This window comes from Podarcis bocagei (genome assembly GCF_964188305.1).
Source record: "Podarcis bocagei genome assembly, chromosome: 13".
NCBI classification, from domain to species: Eukaryota; Metazoa; Chordata; class Lepidosauria; order Squamata; family Lacertidae; genus Podarcis; species Podarcis bocagei.
Genome location: NC_138138.1, coordinates 41688006 through 41705208, shown reverse-complemented (window position 1 = coordinate 41705208; position 17203 = coordinate 41688006). Strand labels below are relative to the sequence as shown.

General features: G+C 43.9%; 1 protein-coding gene across 3 annotated transcripts; it reads left to right on the top strand.

The window, feature by feature from the left end:
- Positions 1–368: 368 nt before the first annotated feature.
- Positions 369–13784, top strand: FUS (FUS RNA binding protein). 3 transcript variants are annotated; one of them, XM_081165902.1, is made up of 15 exons: positions 369–488; positions 2534–2558; positions 4094–4248; positions 4644–4785; positions 5077–5273; positions 5490–5697; positions 7347–7384; positions 8805–8837; positions 9275–9384; positions 10498–10627; positions 10873–10989; positions 11982–12117; positions 12216–12304; positions 12491–12638; positions 12852–13784. In XM_081165902.1, the coding sequence occupies exons 1-15, from the start codon at positions 476–478 to the stop codon at positions 12889–12891; spliced, it is 1581 nt and encodes a 526-aa protein (XP_081022028.1). In that variant the 5' UTR covers positions 369–475; the 3' UTR covers positions 12892–13784. The 3 variants fall into 3 exon arrangements, with proteins under 3 accessions (XP_081022028.1, XP_081022027.1, XP_081022026.1); XM_081165901.1 differs by lacking the exon at positions 369–488 and adding an exon at positions 1370–1412 and having other exon boundaries at positions 5080–5273; XM_081165900.1 differs by lacking the exon at positions 369–488 and adding an exon at positions 1370–1412.
- Positions 13785–17203: the final 3419 nt, after the last annotated feature.

Sequence of the window (17203 nt, the reverse complement as noted above, 5' to 3'; positions counted from 1 at the left end):
TCCCCCCCTCGTTTGTTAATTTGGTTGCTTCCAGGCTCGCTCCGTAATCTCACGCCCACTCTGCAGTCTGGACTGTACCATTCTCGGGCAGCAGGGGAGGCCAGTGGCACACATAAGCAGGGACCCGAACGACATTCCTTTGGCAGTCCGTTTCATTGCAACCGCCGTCCCTTAATTCCTACACAAACGGGCTCACACATATCCTAAATGTAAAAGAGACGCCTCGGTAGTCGAAGGCATGGTTACGAAGAGAAGCGTAGGAGTCCTGCTTTTCATGTATATCTGTACAAAAGAAACGCCTGTTTTCCTTTCTCTCTCCCCCCCTCTTGCGATGTGACATGGTGCAGCCCAGAGGAAACGGGAGGGGGAGGGTATATTTGGGGCAAAGTGTGGGGGCGGGAAAGAGAGACGAGGCGGGCGGAGAGGTTGGTGCTACGTAGCCCTTCTGAGGAGTGAAGCTTAGGGGGCTGCAGCCATGGCATCCAACGGTGAGAAGAAGGGAGTTGGCAGCGGAGGGCGTTGGGCGCGTTTCAACCGGGGTCACAACAGGGGAGAATGGGAAACACCCCGCAGCCTTTGCTTTCTTTCCTCCAGGGGAGCTAAGTTTCTGGTCCTCGTGGCTGTGCAGACGATGGGGAACGGGAGGTCGATTTATGTTAAAAAGGGTTTAACCTGAGGGTTAAAAAGGGAAGGGTAATGTGAGGGGAAGCAGGCTTAATGGTTGGTTCTGTCCAGTTAATTGCGAAAAGCTGCGTTTTTGTCTTGGGTTATTTTCTCCTCCTGACGAGACTGGGGGGCTTCCTTCCCAGGGGCTGGGGTGGGTTTCAGGCTAAATCTTCGATAGGGAAATCACTGCCCGTGGCAGGGGAAGGAGGCTTTTGCGTGGGTTTTTTATTCTTGCAGTTCCAGGGTAGGAGGCGAAAGCTGCCTGTCTTCCCTCTCCCGTCTGTGGGGCAGGAATGGTGGGCGGAGGGTTCTCCGGCCTTCCCCGTCTGCTTTGGACAAATGTTCTAGAAGACCCTTTTTAAATGGAGGCTTCGGGGTTTTCGTTCCAAAAATAACGGGGTGGCGATACAGTCGAGGGCAAAAGGTGGACGTTATTGTAGAAGTGGTGCCGGATGAAAAACGGCGCCCGCCTTCTAGAGAGCAGGAAGGGCCTTTTTTCTTTCCTCTGCTCCGCGCCGCAATCTCTCTAAACTGCGCAGTCTGCCGCCATTTTGTGATAGCGTGAGAACTAGGAAGCCGGGGAAGAGACGGACGGGGTTTCCTAGTCAGACAACAGGGGCACGGAGAGGTTAGGCCGTTATGTAGCTGCGCATGCGCGCGGTCCTCCCCTGACTCACTAGCGGGACGAGGGGGCAGTGGAAAAATCCAGTCTGACGTGATGGTCGGCGTAGCAAGGTTTATTGGAGGTGGGGGCGGTAAAAATTGCGACCACGCATGCGCTTTTCTGCCTAGGCGAGAAACGCGTACGTTGTTGCGCGTGCGTGTGAGGCTTGTCTTTGTCGCAGTGTTACATCCGGGTGCTTCCCCAGCCGCCTGCACCTATCATTCGTTAGTACAAACGTCAGTCGCCCGCGTCCTCGGCTCGACCAGCGAGCGCCCTCCTCCCCTTAAAATCTCGGGTTTGGGTCCTATAAGGACCAGGCTGCTTTGTTTGTAACAACCCGGCGCCATAACAAACTTCGTGTGAGTTTAATTAAAGGCTGTTCCTCTTGTGTCTTAGTTCCTTGGGTGGGTAACTAGCCTCTCTTGCACCCCTTGAAAACGCAGATTTCCCCCCCCCCCTCCGTACTGACGATGGAATTACATTGGTTCTTTAACCATCACATAAACTGAGTTTTTTTTGGATGGGGGAAAATTATTTATTGCTTGGAAAACCCTGGGGGTAGGGGAATATATAAATACACATTTTTTCTGATGACACCACAACTTCCACCTGCCCACATGATTGGGTTCTGTTTATTAATTTTTGGATTTTTCTTCGCTGCTGGTTTTGATTATTGTGAACAGTCCTGAAAATAAGGCAACAGTGGCATAAATTTATCGGTAACTAAGTAATAAGTGCTTCGTATGAGAAGTGTCAATGTTCAGAGTTGCTGTTCATTCCTAATCTCTTCCCTCAAACTTCATGCCTCACAGCCTTCCTTTTTAAAATAGTTTCTCTTACCCACAATGAAGCTAGCAAGAGCGTTCCATATGTACGTTTATTTTGTGCAGTACCCATTGGATAGGTGAATGTGTGTTATCATGAGAATCTGAACCCTTTCCTTAGTATTTGCCTGAATTATTGAAAGTTAAAAGTGTAGAGAGGCAGGGGTGCCCTTGCCCCCCACACCTTGACTTTCAATTTGAATGGGGCTTCTGTCCATGCACATAGTGCGAAGATGCCTGAAGCAAACATCCATGTATGTCAATTTTGCCTTATCCACCATCCCATATGAATCATTTCTACTCTCTGTAGCAGTTAGATAACTTGTGTGGAATCCTGCTCTTAAAATAGCTCAAACATTTTTGTTTTGTCCCCTTACAGATTATAGCCAGTCAGCGACACAAAGGTAAATAAACCCTTGTATAATTCATCCTCCATGTATTGCGTGTTTACAGGCTTTTAGCTTGTGATACTTTTCTCACATAACTACAGTGTTAGCCATATGCGAGTAGTGCTTTTCTTGTCACTGTAATCTTGAAGTAGGTCATGCTAGTCACCTCTGTAAAAACATGAAGGATGTTAGGGTGCCGTGAGCTGTTCCCAGAGGAATAGATAGACAAGATCTGACCTGTGGCTTGTTTAATCTTAATTTGCCAATACCAGAAAATCCTAATTTTCAAGTAGTGGTAGTACTGTACTGGAAAAAAAAATGGGGGGGGGAATATATCGTATGAAGAAGCTGATAAAACTTGTGATTCCAAATTTAGAAAAATGGTTAAAATTTGCTGTAGTGTATGCAGACTTTGAAATAGATTACTTTTATCCATCCCCAGAGAAGCTGTAACATCATTTTAAAAAGGTTTTGTCTTATTCAGTGTGTATATACATTATAAAACTCAGTTTTAGTTGCATTAGAGCATACACTATTAGTTTCCCCAATTCAAGCTATAGTAGTGCCCATACAAAGATAGTATACCAAAAATCAAAATTCCCTTTAAAAGCATAACTCTTAGTGCTGCTTCCAAGAGTTGTGGGGATTTAGGACTATTGCAAGAACATAGGGAGAGTGTTGAATCAGGCCAATAGCCCATCTAGCCCGGCATCCTGTTTTGACTAACCAGATGTCGGTAGGAAACCATCAAGCAGGGCCTGAGCGCAAAAGCACTCTCTCCTCCTATGGTTTCCAGCAATTGGTATGCAAAAGCATTGCTGCCTTCTGATGATGGAGGTAAAGCATTGCCATCATGGCTAGTAGCCATTGATCGCCTTCTTCAGGAGTTTGCCCAATCCCCTTTTAACGACATCCAAATTTGTGGTCATTGCTGCCTCTTGTGGAAGAGAAGTGCTTTCATTTATCTGTCCTGAATCTTTGGCTGTCCACAAGTTCTGGTGTCAAGAGGAGAATTTTCTCTCTCTCCACTCTCTTCATATCATTCTTAACTTTATAAATTTCAATCACATACCTTTTATTTGCCTTTTGTCAAAACTAAAAAAGTAGGCCAGGTTTAAAAACTTGTGGTTTATAGTCACTAAATCCTATACTAAACCCACTGAAATTCATGAACCTGTTAGTCATGTTTATTAACTTCAGTGGGTCTACTCTGAATAGAATCAGCATTGGAATTTATTTCTGGCCATTAGTCTTTTGAACAAAGTGAATTGTTGGTGTGTGTATCTTCATGCCACAATGAACCAATTAATTAGTCTTAACATGCCTTGTAATTTTCCTTACCCATTTGTGGTTGTTCAGACTTAATTGAAACACTCGCAGAAGTAGGAGTTCAGTCAGATGCCTACAATGACATAGCACACTGGATTTGAAAAGACAGGTGGCAGTGGTAGTGACAAGCTTGATTCCGGTTGGGAAAGAAGATTGTGAATTCAGTTTACAGTTTAGTTATATGTTCCTTTGCTGAATTTTTTTCTCTTGCTTTTCCTTAGTTATGGGGCCTACCCAACTCCACCCACACAAGGTTATTCTCAGCAAACCAGCCAGCCCTACGGGCAGCAGAGCTATGGTGGTTACGGACAATCGGCAGATACTTCTGGATATGGCCAAAGTAGTTACAGTTCTTCCTATGGCCAGACTCAAAGCTGTGAGTATTGTAGCTGATTTTGTTTTTTTTGTCCTCATGACTGTATAGGAAAATATGAGAGGAAATTGGCTAAGCTGTGAAGCACACGTCTTTCTGGAGCTAGGAGATTGGAAGGAAAACACAGTTACTTAAAGTGTCCTTTCCGGACGCTGTAATGTGCAGCCTTTTCATTTTGCAATCCTATGAAGCACTTAAAGTAGCAAAAAGGTGACACAAGCACAAACAGGGATTCGAATCTAACATGCTCTCATCTCAGCACTATTTAATTTGTTGTTCTATGGTCACATCTCAGGATGCATCAGTGCGGTTACATATGATTGAAGAGCTGATTAGTTATTGCTACACAAATTGCATGCCATTTGAGATTAACAAGAGTGAATTGTTTTTCTGAACAGCTGGCTATGGCACCCAGTCAACACCACAGGCCTACGGCTCATCAACAGGATATGGCAGCAGTCAGACTTCTCAGACGTCTTATGGACAGCAGTCATCCTATCCCAGCTACTCTCAACAGCCAGCCAGTTCCACCACTGGAAGGTAACAGTTGAGAAATCCCAAACAACAAGAACTCAGAGCAGGGATAGCGGTGTAAATCTTCATCATAGGCTTTAGGCTTTACTTTTTTGCATTAAATCTGCTGAAATTTGCCTGATCAAACCCCAGATGTACTCTGCTCTTTAGTCATACAATCATCCTGAATTCTTAAGCAATATTCCAAATGGAATCCTGGAGCTTAAAGCCTCAGCCTTTGTATAAAGCCGGAACAGTATTGTAGGATGGTCTGTGTATTGAACTCTTTGTCCTTTGTTTGTGTCTCCTTGAAATCAGCAGTTACGGTACCAGCTCTCAGACCTCTACCTACGGACAACCCCAGAGTGGAGGCTATGGTCAGCAGTCCAGCTATGGCAGCCAACAGCAGAGCAGCTATGGGCAGCAGCCTTCTTACAACCCACCCCAAAGCTACGGCCAGCAGAGTCAGTATGGCAGTGGCAGTAGCAGTGGAGGAGGTGGCGGTGGTAGTGGATGTGAGTACTTTTTCCTTTCCTTTCACCTCCAAAAGGCAAACATGAGTAATATGAGCCAAATTTCATGCAGTGCAGTGTAGAAGCCAATGGCTGCCCCCCAGTGAGAAGCAAGGGCATCTGTAGAATCTTCATTCTTTTCCCCCGCCCCAAAAAAGCCAGGCCTCTTTGCTAGCAGAAACTATTGCTAACCCCCCCCTTTTTTTTAACTTTCTCCAGCTGGTGGCTATGGACAGGATCAGTCTTCCATGAGTGGAGGTGGTAGTGGAGGAGGCTACGGCAGCCAGGATCAAGGAGGATATGGCGGCCAGCAAGACCGCAACCGTGGAAGAGGCAGTGGAGGAGGTGGCGGTGGCGGATACGGTAGAGGTGGCTTTGATCGGAGTGGTGGAAGAGGTGGCAACAGAGGTGGTCGTGGAGGCATGGGGTAGGTGTCCAGTCCATAGTTGTGGGAGAGGGAGTGGGTTTCTTTAATTAGCATCTCTCCTAGTACTTGCCGTAAAAGCTAACCTCTTCTGGGAGGGTGCAGTGTGTGAACGGCTGAAATATATAGAATTGTTGGTAATCAAGGGTGGGCTACCACCATGTATGCTGCTAGGGGTCAGTGTGGTTTTCTCTATGGGGTGAATCTAAATGGATGTCAAAATGGTTTTTGTTCCTTGTCTGCATGTGAAGGAGTTAAAAACTCTTACTTTATGAAAATCAACCATTGCAGTAACAAGTCTGTGCATGGGGCAAAACATCGTATTTTCATCTTGTAATTCATCTTGGATCTGTTGACAACCTCAAAAGGCGCACTTGATATGAACATAATTACTGTTCCTCAAAGGTGAATTACGGTCCTCTTTGAGCAATGTTGCCGTTCCATACAAATACATACAAGAACATTAGTACTTCTTATGGGGGGAAATTGGTATCTAGACACTAGGTTTATCCTTCAACCCCCCAGTGTTAACCTGATGAGGTGCACTGAAGGGGCCTGGTTTGTATATGCTGATAAATCGAAGGTTATATGAATCTCTTCAGTAAGAGATTTTGCAAGACAAAGCTTCTATGCAGGTTGTAAGCCAGCTTTCATTGGGCTCATAATGCTCATAATGCTGTGGTCTAGCCGTGTAAGCCAATGTAGGCTAAAAGGATGTGTTTTGGTTTTCCCACATAGCGGCTGGACTTTCTGTACTTGTGGTTTATGTGTTGCAAAGCAGTATCCTTAATGCTGTTGGGTGTGCGTTAAGCCTCGGTGAAGGGGTGGTTAAAATTGGTATTTGACGAGGCAATGGTTGCTAAGCAACATTGGCTCTGGGCTCCTGTTGACTGGGAGAGATGAAATAGTAGAGAGGTGAGTATAGGTGGGGGCAGCTGAAGTGTTGTTTGCTTATGAAAAGTTGTTGATCTGTTAACAATACCTGCTCTGTTAACAAATTCTGCATTTTGTGTGCCACAGGTGTGAAAGTCAATGAACTTTAATCAAATCTCCACCTTCCACATGTTAGTTAAGGGTCTGAGGAAGGGAGAGAGATCTTATGACAGGCAGATAATGCAGTCTTTAGAGCTGAAATAACATACTATTACGAATATGCTATGATGAGGGAATGGGTTTTTACGTGCTTTCAAAGCAGTTATCTGCATCTAGGGTTGTAAACAACAAAAGCTTTGCAAAAATACAAGGCACAAACTTGAGAAGGGTGAACTGGAATTAACAGCGTGCACGGTATACAATATTTTAAAAAAGAGCTTGGTTCACCAATCATGCCAGGAATAGGACGGCAACAAGGAAACCAGCATTGTCTCGAAAGCTGCATCACGACGCCTCATGTAACGTTTCAAGATCGGAAGCAAGAATGACAAAACACTAGAGCTGTTTCATTTGCAAACCTTCTCAAGGGTGTATTGATCCATTTTTAAAAAAACAAATGCCGAGGGCAAGGAAAAGGTGGAGCAGGTTGTCTTTAGATCTTCAGGAAGAACCAAACAAAAGTGTTGGCCAGCATCTTAATGGATCTGGTGTAGTTTCTAGCAACAAAACTTTTTAGTCGTGGAAAAAAAGCATCATTATCTTCTAACTTATCTCCTCAGCGGTGGTGAGCGAGGTGGTGGCTTCAATAAATTTGGTGGTAAGTCCAAAGAGTTCAAAAACTTGAACCGCAAAAGTGTATTTCTATATATTATTTTTCGGAGAGACTGATGTTTGTATGCCAAAGGGTTTGAAAAGCCACCGTTTATCAGATAAAAACCTATGGGAGCACCCCCTGTTGTGGCACATATGCCAAAATGGTTGGTTGTATCTGTGGTGTTGACTTCCACATTATGGGGCTTTCTACTCAGCCAAGTTCTTGGTGCCAATACAGTACATTTTGGTTGTATGTTTTGCAACAAGATGGGAGAAAATCAATAATCCAAAGACGTGTTTTGCGGGAGAATGTGAGAGAGAAAATCACTTTGTAAGTGTTGGTTTTGTTTGTTGTCTCTCCTTTAAAAAACACATGAGAAGGTTGGGTTAAAGCGTGTTAATGGAAGTGCATGCAGTCCTGAGGAAACATGGTAAAACAAAGGTTTATGGTACCTTGCTTAAAAAGTTACTGGTACAGGAATCAAGGGAGGGACCGCTCCCTTCAGACTTGGAAGTGTAACTTTGTTTGTATGAAACTCTTAAGAGCTCTTTCACAAATAAGTGGTTTCATGGGCTTCTATTTTAAGAGAGTTTGGTTTTAACATTACGAAGTTTCACAAATGGTCGTTTTGAACATGATTGTACCAAATCAAAAGAATTGTTTTTAAGGAACGTTCCCATAGGGTTTGCTGAAAAAGGCTTGGCATGAACAGTAAAACACACTTATATAGGATTCTTAATGCATTTGAGACCAGTGTTGGGCATATGCTTTCAAAAATTTAAGATTGGGTGCAATAAAAGGTGTCGAAATGGTAAATATATATATACATACATACGTGTAGAATATGTTAATAGTAGAGTGGTGATGCAAGTAAATAACCAGATGGTTTCTAAGAACATAAAGCTCTCATTTCTAAAGGGCTTATTCAAAATGTGTACTATGGTGTAAGATGGTTTGTTCTCTGGATAAATTAAAAGTGTCTCGTCTCATGAACCAAATCCAGAATAGATTGCAATGGTGCTGGAGACTTAAAAGACTGAACAAGGGTCAGTAGAAGACTCTGGGTAGCAGTGGCTAATGTATGCTATAAAAGATGTCAAAATAGTGGTTCTCCAATGGTGTTCTGGGTGTGTGTCTGGAGGCCATGCTCCTCCCTACAGAGCTGCAAAAAATAGGTCTAGTATGACCTGGAGGAAAGAGTTGTAAACTGGTTTTGCAGTAAGCAGTCTTGTAATTAAGACGTGGACCACTTCTGACTGAATGGGAGTGTTTGTTTTGCACTAAAACTCACCTTGGAACAGCACATGTTCCAACACTGGCCTGTTTCTGATGTGGTCGTGATGGTGGTGCTGATGTGAGAAAACAGTTTGGAAGTTCTCACTCGCTAACTGAATCTCTCCTTCCTTATTTTCATGTGCAAAAGGACCACGGGATCAAGGATCACGCCATGATTCTGGTAAGTGGCTGCAAACCTGAATGTGAGGCCAGTGGAAAAGTATTTCCAGGCTTCCACTTTGAAGAGAGGGGTAAAAATGTCAAAAGAAAACCAGAGAAGCCTATGATGTCCTTAGACTGCTTTTCTACACTTAAAACCTTTTTTTTTTTTTTTTTGGTATTACTGTGAACAGCAGAGTCATGTAATCAAGTTGCCTTTTAAAAACCCACAAACTTTGTAAACTGCAAAATATATGAATTGTGCAGATTTGAGTTCTATTCAACTGAGGTCTTCGGACAGTGTAACCCAAATTTTGTCTCAGTTTGGAAAATTGCTTCATGTGGTTCAGTATTCATTGGAGTACAAGTTTGGAACCTTTCATTTAGAGGCTGTAGGAAGAACTTTATTGGGAAGCAGAAATTATGGTGGAAGATAGAGCTAATTGTCATTCCTTGCAGCTGGCGAGCAGGATAACTCGGACAACAACACCATCTTTGTTCAGGGACTTGGTGAAAATGTAACCATTGAGTCGGTAGCAGATTACTTCAAGCAGATTGGCATCATAAAGGTAAATTGTGCTAGTTATGCCTGTGAGATGATCCCATTACCAATATGGCTGCATTTTGTAGGTTGCACTATACTCTTTGGTTGTAAAGTGTGCAGGGTAGTAGTGGGTAATGAGAGCTCGAAGGGCTGGTTGAGAGACTGAGCTGGCTAGAAAAAAGCAGCTACTAGTGGAATTGCTGTTGGCAAGTAGAATCACAAAACACTGAATGGTCTGAGCTGTGCAAAAAGCCTGCACTAGGTAGGATGCATTAATCGGACTTTTTAAAATTTAAATTGGATTTTTAAAATAAAATGTTTTTGGAGGAAAAATCTTTCTGAAGATAGTTTAAATCACATTATAGTCCAAAGGCTATTCATCAGGAAATAAGGATTAGTTTTAAGTTTTTCATGTGTGCTAAAGCTCAGTCTAAGGTGGGGGTTTTTAATCGTTTAACCACATCAGTTAACAAACACGTATACATATGTTATTGTTTTAGTTAAATAAATTGTTGTTCAGGAAATGATTATTTTTCTCCTTCCAATAAGGTACAGCAGAAAAGTTGTCAAAATATAAACAGTTAACTTGTTAAACCTCATAATTATCTATGTATTTCTAATAGTATAACCAAATCAGTAATTTTTGATAGAACTAAAAACTACTATGAAAATTTATTACTCAAAAAATGAAACCTTTTAAGTTTATACCAGCAAGAATGAGTCTTTCTGTAAAAAATGATTTAAATTGAGCCTTACTGACAAATTGATTTGATTTAATTCAAATCTACCCTGCTTTGGCCCTATCTACTTTCAGAGACTAATGGGTAGGCAAACCTTTCGTGCGATGTCTTTACACTCCAAGGGAGAATTCATGATGGCAGCAGTAATCTGCCTAGAACCTCATGAGCACATTCATTAGCCTTTTAATTATTTTCAGGGCTGTATAGGCAAATGTTCAGCAGCTAAAGCAAGTTACCTTTCACATTTAAAGGTAATTTCCATGCAGTAGTATTGCACATCAATTGCAGCTCCCTAAACAGTTGTAGTCTGCACCTGTCATGTATTGAAAATTAGATGCAAGAACATTGGATTAGATCTTTACAGTAGATTGATCTTGTACATTTTTTTTTGTAAACAGACAAACAAGAAAACAGGACAGCCTATGATCAACCTGTACACGGATCGCGAGACAGGAAAACTGAAAGGAGAGGCCACTGTTTCCTTTGACGATCCCCCATCTGCAAAGGCTGCCATTGACTGGTTTGATGGTATGGTGCTGACTTTGAATTACTTTTTGGCTTTTGAAAGAGTTCCTATGCTTGTACTTTGAAGGCTTCTTTCTGCCTCCACTACTAGGCTTCTGGGAGGGGGGAAGGATGAGATATAAATTGATGAATAAATATTGAAAGAGAAATAGATGTGCAGTAGAGGAGAGGTGCCAATAGTGAAATAATTGCTTTCTATCTTTATATCAGGAAAATGTAATCCTTTTCCCTGCTCTTCTCTTAACCAGGAAAAGAATTCTCAGGCAACCCAATCAAAGTATCATTTGCTACCCGGAGGGCAGACTTCAACAGAGGCGGCGGCGGTGGCAATGGCCGAGGAGGAAGAGGCCGTGGCGGTAGAGGAGGTATATGCCACGTCATTGCTGTGGTTGATAAGTAGTGAAGTGTGTTGTTTGTATTGGCTTTTGTTATACCTGTACAGTGGTGCCTCGCAAGACGAAATTAATTCGTTCCGCAAGTCTCTTCGTCTTGCGGTTTTTTCGTCTTGCGATGCACGGTTTCCCATAGGAATGCATTGAAAATCAATTAATGCGTTCCTAGGGAAACCGCCTTCAGACCAGGTCCGGGGTCAGTCTGTCCCCGGACCTCTTCTGAAGGCTGGGGGGGGGGACAAGGGCTTTTCTTCCCACCCCCAGCATTTTAAAAAACCCTGGGACAGCGGAGGACTTCTCCGCTGTCCGGGGCGATTTAAAAGCCCCTGGGAAGGCAGGCAGGGGGGACAAAGACTTTTGCCCCCCGCCAGCCTTCAGAAGAGGTCCTGGGGGCAGCGGGAAGCGAAGCGCTTCGCTTCCCCGCTTCCCCCCGACGTCTTTTGCAGCAAGGGGCTGCAGGGAGATCGCTATCTCCCCGCAACCCCTTGCTTCAGAAGAGGTCCGGGGGCAACGGGAAGCGAAGCGCTTCTTCCCCGCTTCCCCCCGACGTCTTTTGCAGCAAGGGGCTGCAGGGAGATCGCTATCTCCCCGCGGCCCCTTGCTTCAAAAGAGAAGACCCGCTGTCCCCGGGGGCAAGCTTCGTTTTGCGAAGCAAGCCCATAGGGAAATTCGTCTTGCGAGGCAACTTGAAAACGAAAAAACCTTTCGTTTTGCGAGTTTTTCGTCTCGCGAGGCGTTCGTCTTGCGGGGTACCACTGTATTGAGTTTCAGCAAGGGAGGGGGAGGAGGACCAACTTGTGTTGTGCAGCCATTCTGAAATAGGGGAGTTGAGATATGGGTACTGCAGTCTTTCTAGGGAAGAAAGGTAACCTAATATAAGGTGTTTATCAGCAAGGAAACATTCTGCAAAAAATCCTTTTTCACTTGGCTCCTGCCACTGATTTTTACATGCCTCTTTCCTTTAGGACCCATGGGCCGTGGTGGATTTGGTGGCGGCGGAGGTGGCGGCAGCAGCAGTGGTTCGAGCGGGGGCAGCAGGGGGGGCTTCCCCAGCGGAGGTGGTGGTCAGCAACGTGCAGGAGACTGGAAATGCCCCAACCCGTAAGCAGTCTGCTTTAGTTGTTTAGATACGAAGGTAGGAATGGGGTTAATGACTATTGGAACTCTAAATCATCCGTCTTCCCCAAATGTGTTTTTAGGACATGTGAAAATATGAACTTCTCATGGCGCAATGAATGCAACCAGTGCAAGGCACCAAAGCCAGATGGGCCTGGAGGACCACACATGGGTGAGTTTAAGGCTTTACTTTTCTCTGTGTGAAACCAGTTACTGTATATCCTGTTCCCTTGCTGGCGGATTCTTTCTCGTCTGTGTGAGATACACAGTTTGCCTATTTGGCACAACGGCATCAGTGAGAAAAACACATTTCTCATTTCAAAATAGTTGCATAATACAAATCTGCTTTTTTCCCCAGGAGGTGGATTTGGTGAAGAACGACGCGGGGGCCGAGGAGGTTTTGACAGAGGGGGCTTCCGGGGAGGCAGGGGCGGAGACCGGGGAGGATTCAGAGGCGGAAGAGGCGGAGACAGAGGCAGCTTTGGACCAGGAAAAATGGATTCGAGGTAAAGGTTACTTCAGTGGTGGCTATTGTAAAGGCTCAGGAATAGGAATCTAGGGATTCTGTTTCTGGGGAGTGAAAGAGGGAGGCTGAGATTGTGACTGTTGGATCCACTTGCTGGGTTTTCAGCCTAGCCTTGGGGCTGTTGATAGTTATTGTATCACAAACAATACGAATATGCAAATTCAAAATGTAAACTTTCCTGTCTCCTTTGCAGAGGGGACCACAGGCAGGACCGGCGTGAGAGACCCTATTGAGCCTGCATAGGATCCCAGACCATGTGAATTTATAAACTTTTTTTATTTTGTATGATGTCCAACTTCGTTGCAAACCTGTGTATTCCTTGCTGCGTTTGTGTACAAACTTTGTATTCCCTTCTATTTTATGTTGACTGTATTTGGAAGTAATCCTATACATTTAAAAGCCAAAATGTTTTAGTCATGCATGTATAACTGCTGGGCGGGGCGGGATAGGGCACTTGAATAATAAAGATGTTTTCAGTCAATTCTGAAAATAACATTGTTTTATTTGACTTTGTAAAAGTAACAAGACTGTTTAAAAAGCATTGTTTGAAAAGCTTTTGTATTTGTATAAATTTTCCAACTTTAACATAATTTTGAAAATGTGAATTGCTATAAAACAAATCTGCACAGTATCTCAACTGTTGTAGTATGGGAGGAAGTTTACATTCAACTGAAAAACTCACTTTTTGACTCTTGCATTGGTTTTGATTTAGCAAGCAATAGCTAAAAGCATAATCTGTTTAATGGTAGGCATGTGATGTTTAACAACTCACTCTTGAGTCATCTGGTAGTGTTTATGAAAGGAGGGTTGTCCATGCTATTTGTACTCAAGAACAGTAATGTCTGAATTGGTAAGAGCATGTGAGTGCTTCATTTAACGTGATTTGGTAAATCTCAATACATAAGCCTTTGCTGTTAAGCATTTTTGCATACCAAGTCAGTGGCTGGTACATGGTGGGTGGAAATGTTTCACTTCCTTTAAGATACTTCTCATTTTTAAGAATGCAGCCAAAATTTTTCAATGTGGCATCCTTAAGAGTCCTTCCCTTGCCTTTATGTGGTTCACATACCTATGGTTTAAGCCTAATTTCATACATAAATAAGCACAAGTCTAGCTACACTGTTAACACTGATGGAGCTGACTCAATGTATACACTGCTGTTGATGAAATCTCCATGGAATGCCATTGAAATGTACGCTATTCATAGTGATTTGGATACAAAAGTCTCAAAAGCATGGTGGGGAGGCAATTTCCTCTTGTACTGTTTAATTTTATTACATATTTTTTTAAAATAGATTCTTTTTATCCTCTCCTGGAAATGCTGGTTGGGTTTGTTTAAAGAAAAAAATACATATAAATGTCATAGTCATAATTACAATTGTACTTGGCTGTCAGAAACTTGGATATTAAGGCCAAAGCCTTTTTACATCCTCTGTGCTAAACACTGCTGTTTTGTAGTCTTGAAGCAGCAGTGACTGCACTCCACTAAATCCCGTCTTTGCTTAATTAATTTGAATTCCTTTTTTTAACATTGGTGTGCAGCTAGTACAGTTCATTAATGCTTTGCATTGCATAATAGTGTGCTTTGACCTTTGCGACTCAAATGAACAGGCAATGAAGCTTGACGCCTAAAGCGAAACTTTTAAAGCCACAAGCCAGTCTTTGTATTTCCATTTTGCTTGATTCTTGGTTTTAATAACATCTGAGTGGGCTCTGTACAGGTCCTTTCGATATTCCTTGACTTTGATAAATTTGTAATCTAGCCTTGACTATGAAGGCTCACGTTGCTAAATTATCTTCCATACCAAAAGCAGTAACGATGCTCATGCCAGGGAGAAGGCATTGCTGAAATTCCTCTCCAGCATGCTCCTTGGAGGCAGGGTTTGGTGTTGGGTTGAACAACCATGCAAGTCTCAACCTGTAAACAAATAAATCGGTACCTCGGGCTACATACGCTTCAGGTTACAGACTCCGCTAACCCAGAAATGGTGCTTCAGGTTAAGAACTTTGCTTCAGGATGAGAACAGAAATCATGCTGCGGCGGCAGCAGGAGGCCCCGTTAGCTAAAGTGGTGCTTCAGGTTAAGTACAGTTTCAGGTTAAGAACGGACCTTCGGAACGAATTAAGTACTTGACCTGAGGTACCACTGTAGTAGGGGCGCAGGTGGCGCTGTGGGTAAAACCTCAGCGCCTAGGGCTTGCCAATCGCATGGTCGGCGGTTCAAATCCCCGCAGCAGGGTGAGCTCCCGTTGCTTGGTCCCAGCTGCTGCCCACCTAGCAGTTCGAAAGCACCCCTAAGTGCAAGTAGATAAATAGGTACCGCTTTCTAGCGGGAAGGTAAACGGCATTTCCGTGTGCTGCGCTGGTGCCGGCTTGCCAGAGCAGCTTCGTCACGCTGGCCACGTGACCCGGAAGTGTCTCCGGACAGCGCTGGCCCCCGGCCTCTTAAGTGAGATGGGCGCACAACCCTCGAGTCGGACACGACTGGCCCGTACGGGCAGGGGTACCTTTACCTTTACCACTGTAGTACAACAGCCCAAGAGCAGCTTTTATGCAGAAATTGCCTTCACTCTGTCCTTTATCCATCTTCAGTGGTCCTTTGCAGTTTCGTTACCCTCAACCAGGCCCTGTTATATTAAAATCATTCCCAACTACAGTGGTGCCCCGCAAGATGAATGCCTCGCAAGACGGAAAACTCACTAGACGAAAGAGTTTTCCGTTTTGGAGGTGCTTCGCAAAACGAATCTATGGGCTTGCTTCGCAAGACGAAAATGTCTTGCGAGTTCCTGCGGGTTTTTCCCCCTTTTCCCCCCTTTTTCTAAGCCGCTAATAGTGCTAATCCGCTAATCTGTCAATGGGCTTGCTTCGCAAGACTAAAAAACCACTAGACGAAGAGACTCACAGAACGGATTCTTTTCGTCTTGCGAGGCACCACTGTATTGCACTTCCATTGTTGAAGAACAAGTTCTACCCTGCCGTCCCAAATTGAGTGTCCAGCTTCTACTTAAGAGAATGCGTTTGTGTGTGTGTGTGTGTGTGTGTGTGTGTGTGTGTGTACCTCTTACTATTCCACCATCCCTCCTGGAACTGTAAGAAATACCAAATTCTGAAACCCTGTACAAGTTACCATGCTTAAAACGTTTTGTCTTTCTACATGGCACATCAGTGGCATAGCAGGTTCAGCATGGACCATACGAATACAACAGTAGATCTCCTGGGGGAAACTGACCCCCTCCCCATTGTTTCAATCTGGATGCACATGATAAGTTTTATGATCAGACTTTCTCTGTGTGCAGCTGTTGCCTGGTCATTCCTCCCTGGAGGTGGTTCGCCTTGGGCAGAGCATCCAGCCTCCTGTAAAAGCCACCTTCCCTTAGCCTAGAGACAGCTGCATCTGCATGGGAACAGATCTGTACAATTAATTGCTTCCGTCTTCCAGGATGGAAAGATGTTAATAGTGATGCCGTGTAAATTAACTATTCAATTACTGGAGGCCACAATGTTCTATAATAGCCTGTTTCCGGCTGTCGGGGAATCCAATCTGTGCGGTCAGCCTTTGGACATTATGTAACAACAGTGGTGATGTCACTTGTCATGTTAACCCTCTGCATTCCACCAAACCCTTTGTGACTAAGGGCTGAGTAAGGGGGATTTTGGTAAGGCAGATGATCTTTTGAGGATTAAGTAGTAGACTCAAAACAACAGGAGCAGGTTGTTGTGGCAATGATCACTGATGTAACAACAGATTGTGGGCTTTAGATCAGATACCTGGGTTCACATATCTGCTTGGCCATAAACCTCAGTTTGTGAGGAAGGGTCGGCTGAAGTATCTTCAGCCTAAGCTTGCAGACTTCTTTGAAGAAAGGCAGAACAACAGGTGTCTTACACAATGCTCTTAACTTTTGGAATTGGCCCAACATTCTAGTTACTACATTTTAAGAGATCGAAATTGGAACCAGTGATACGCAACTCGGGGTTGCAGGAGGCATGACTTTTAAAAGGGCCAATCTTTTGCAGGGCAAGAGGGAATTTGAATGTAATAATATAGCTAAATTCCCTTCGGGACAAATAATCTTGCTGGGCTGAAAACTTACAAACACACAGAAGTTCTGGTTTTCTTCATTTCTGTCTTGTGCTCACTGTGGGCATGTATATAAAACCTTTACTAAGCAAAGTGTCAGAAGAAACTTGGCAGCTTTTGTAATCATTACCCAAAGTTATTTTCCCTTAAGGTACATTCATCCATCTGGCATGCAGTCTTTGTGCATCCAGGCTTGTAAAACCAGTTTCTAGTGGCTCCTGGAAAAATGTTATTCTTGGCCAAGACCAAGAATGGAGATAAGCACACTACTCCTGGGGTGAAGGAGAGAGGTATGTTTGTGCTGAAGAACTGGATTTGCCACTTGTCCCTTGTGTGGGTTCCTGGCTTTGATCTGGAAAAGGTGATGGGGAGGCAGACACAAGGATCAACTTTATAGGGATGCAGCTGCCTTTGAAGGTAACGACCTTAGACCTGAAAACGCCATCCTAATCTCAGATGTTGCT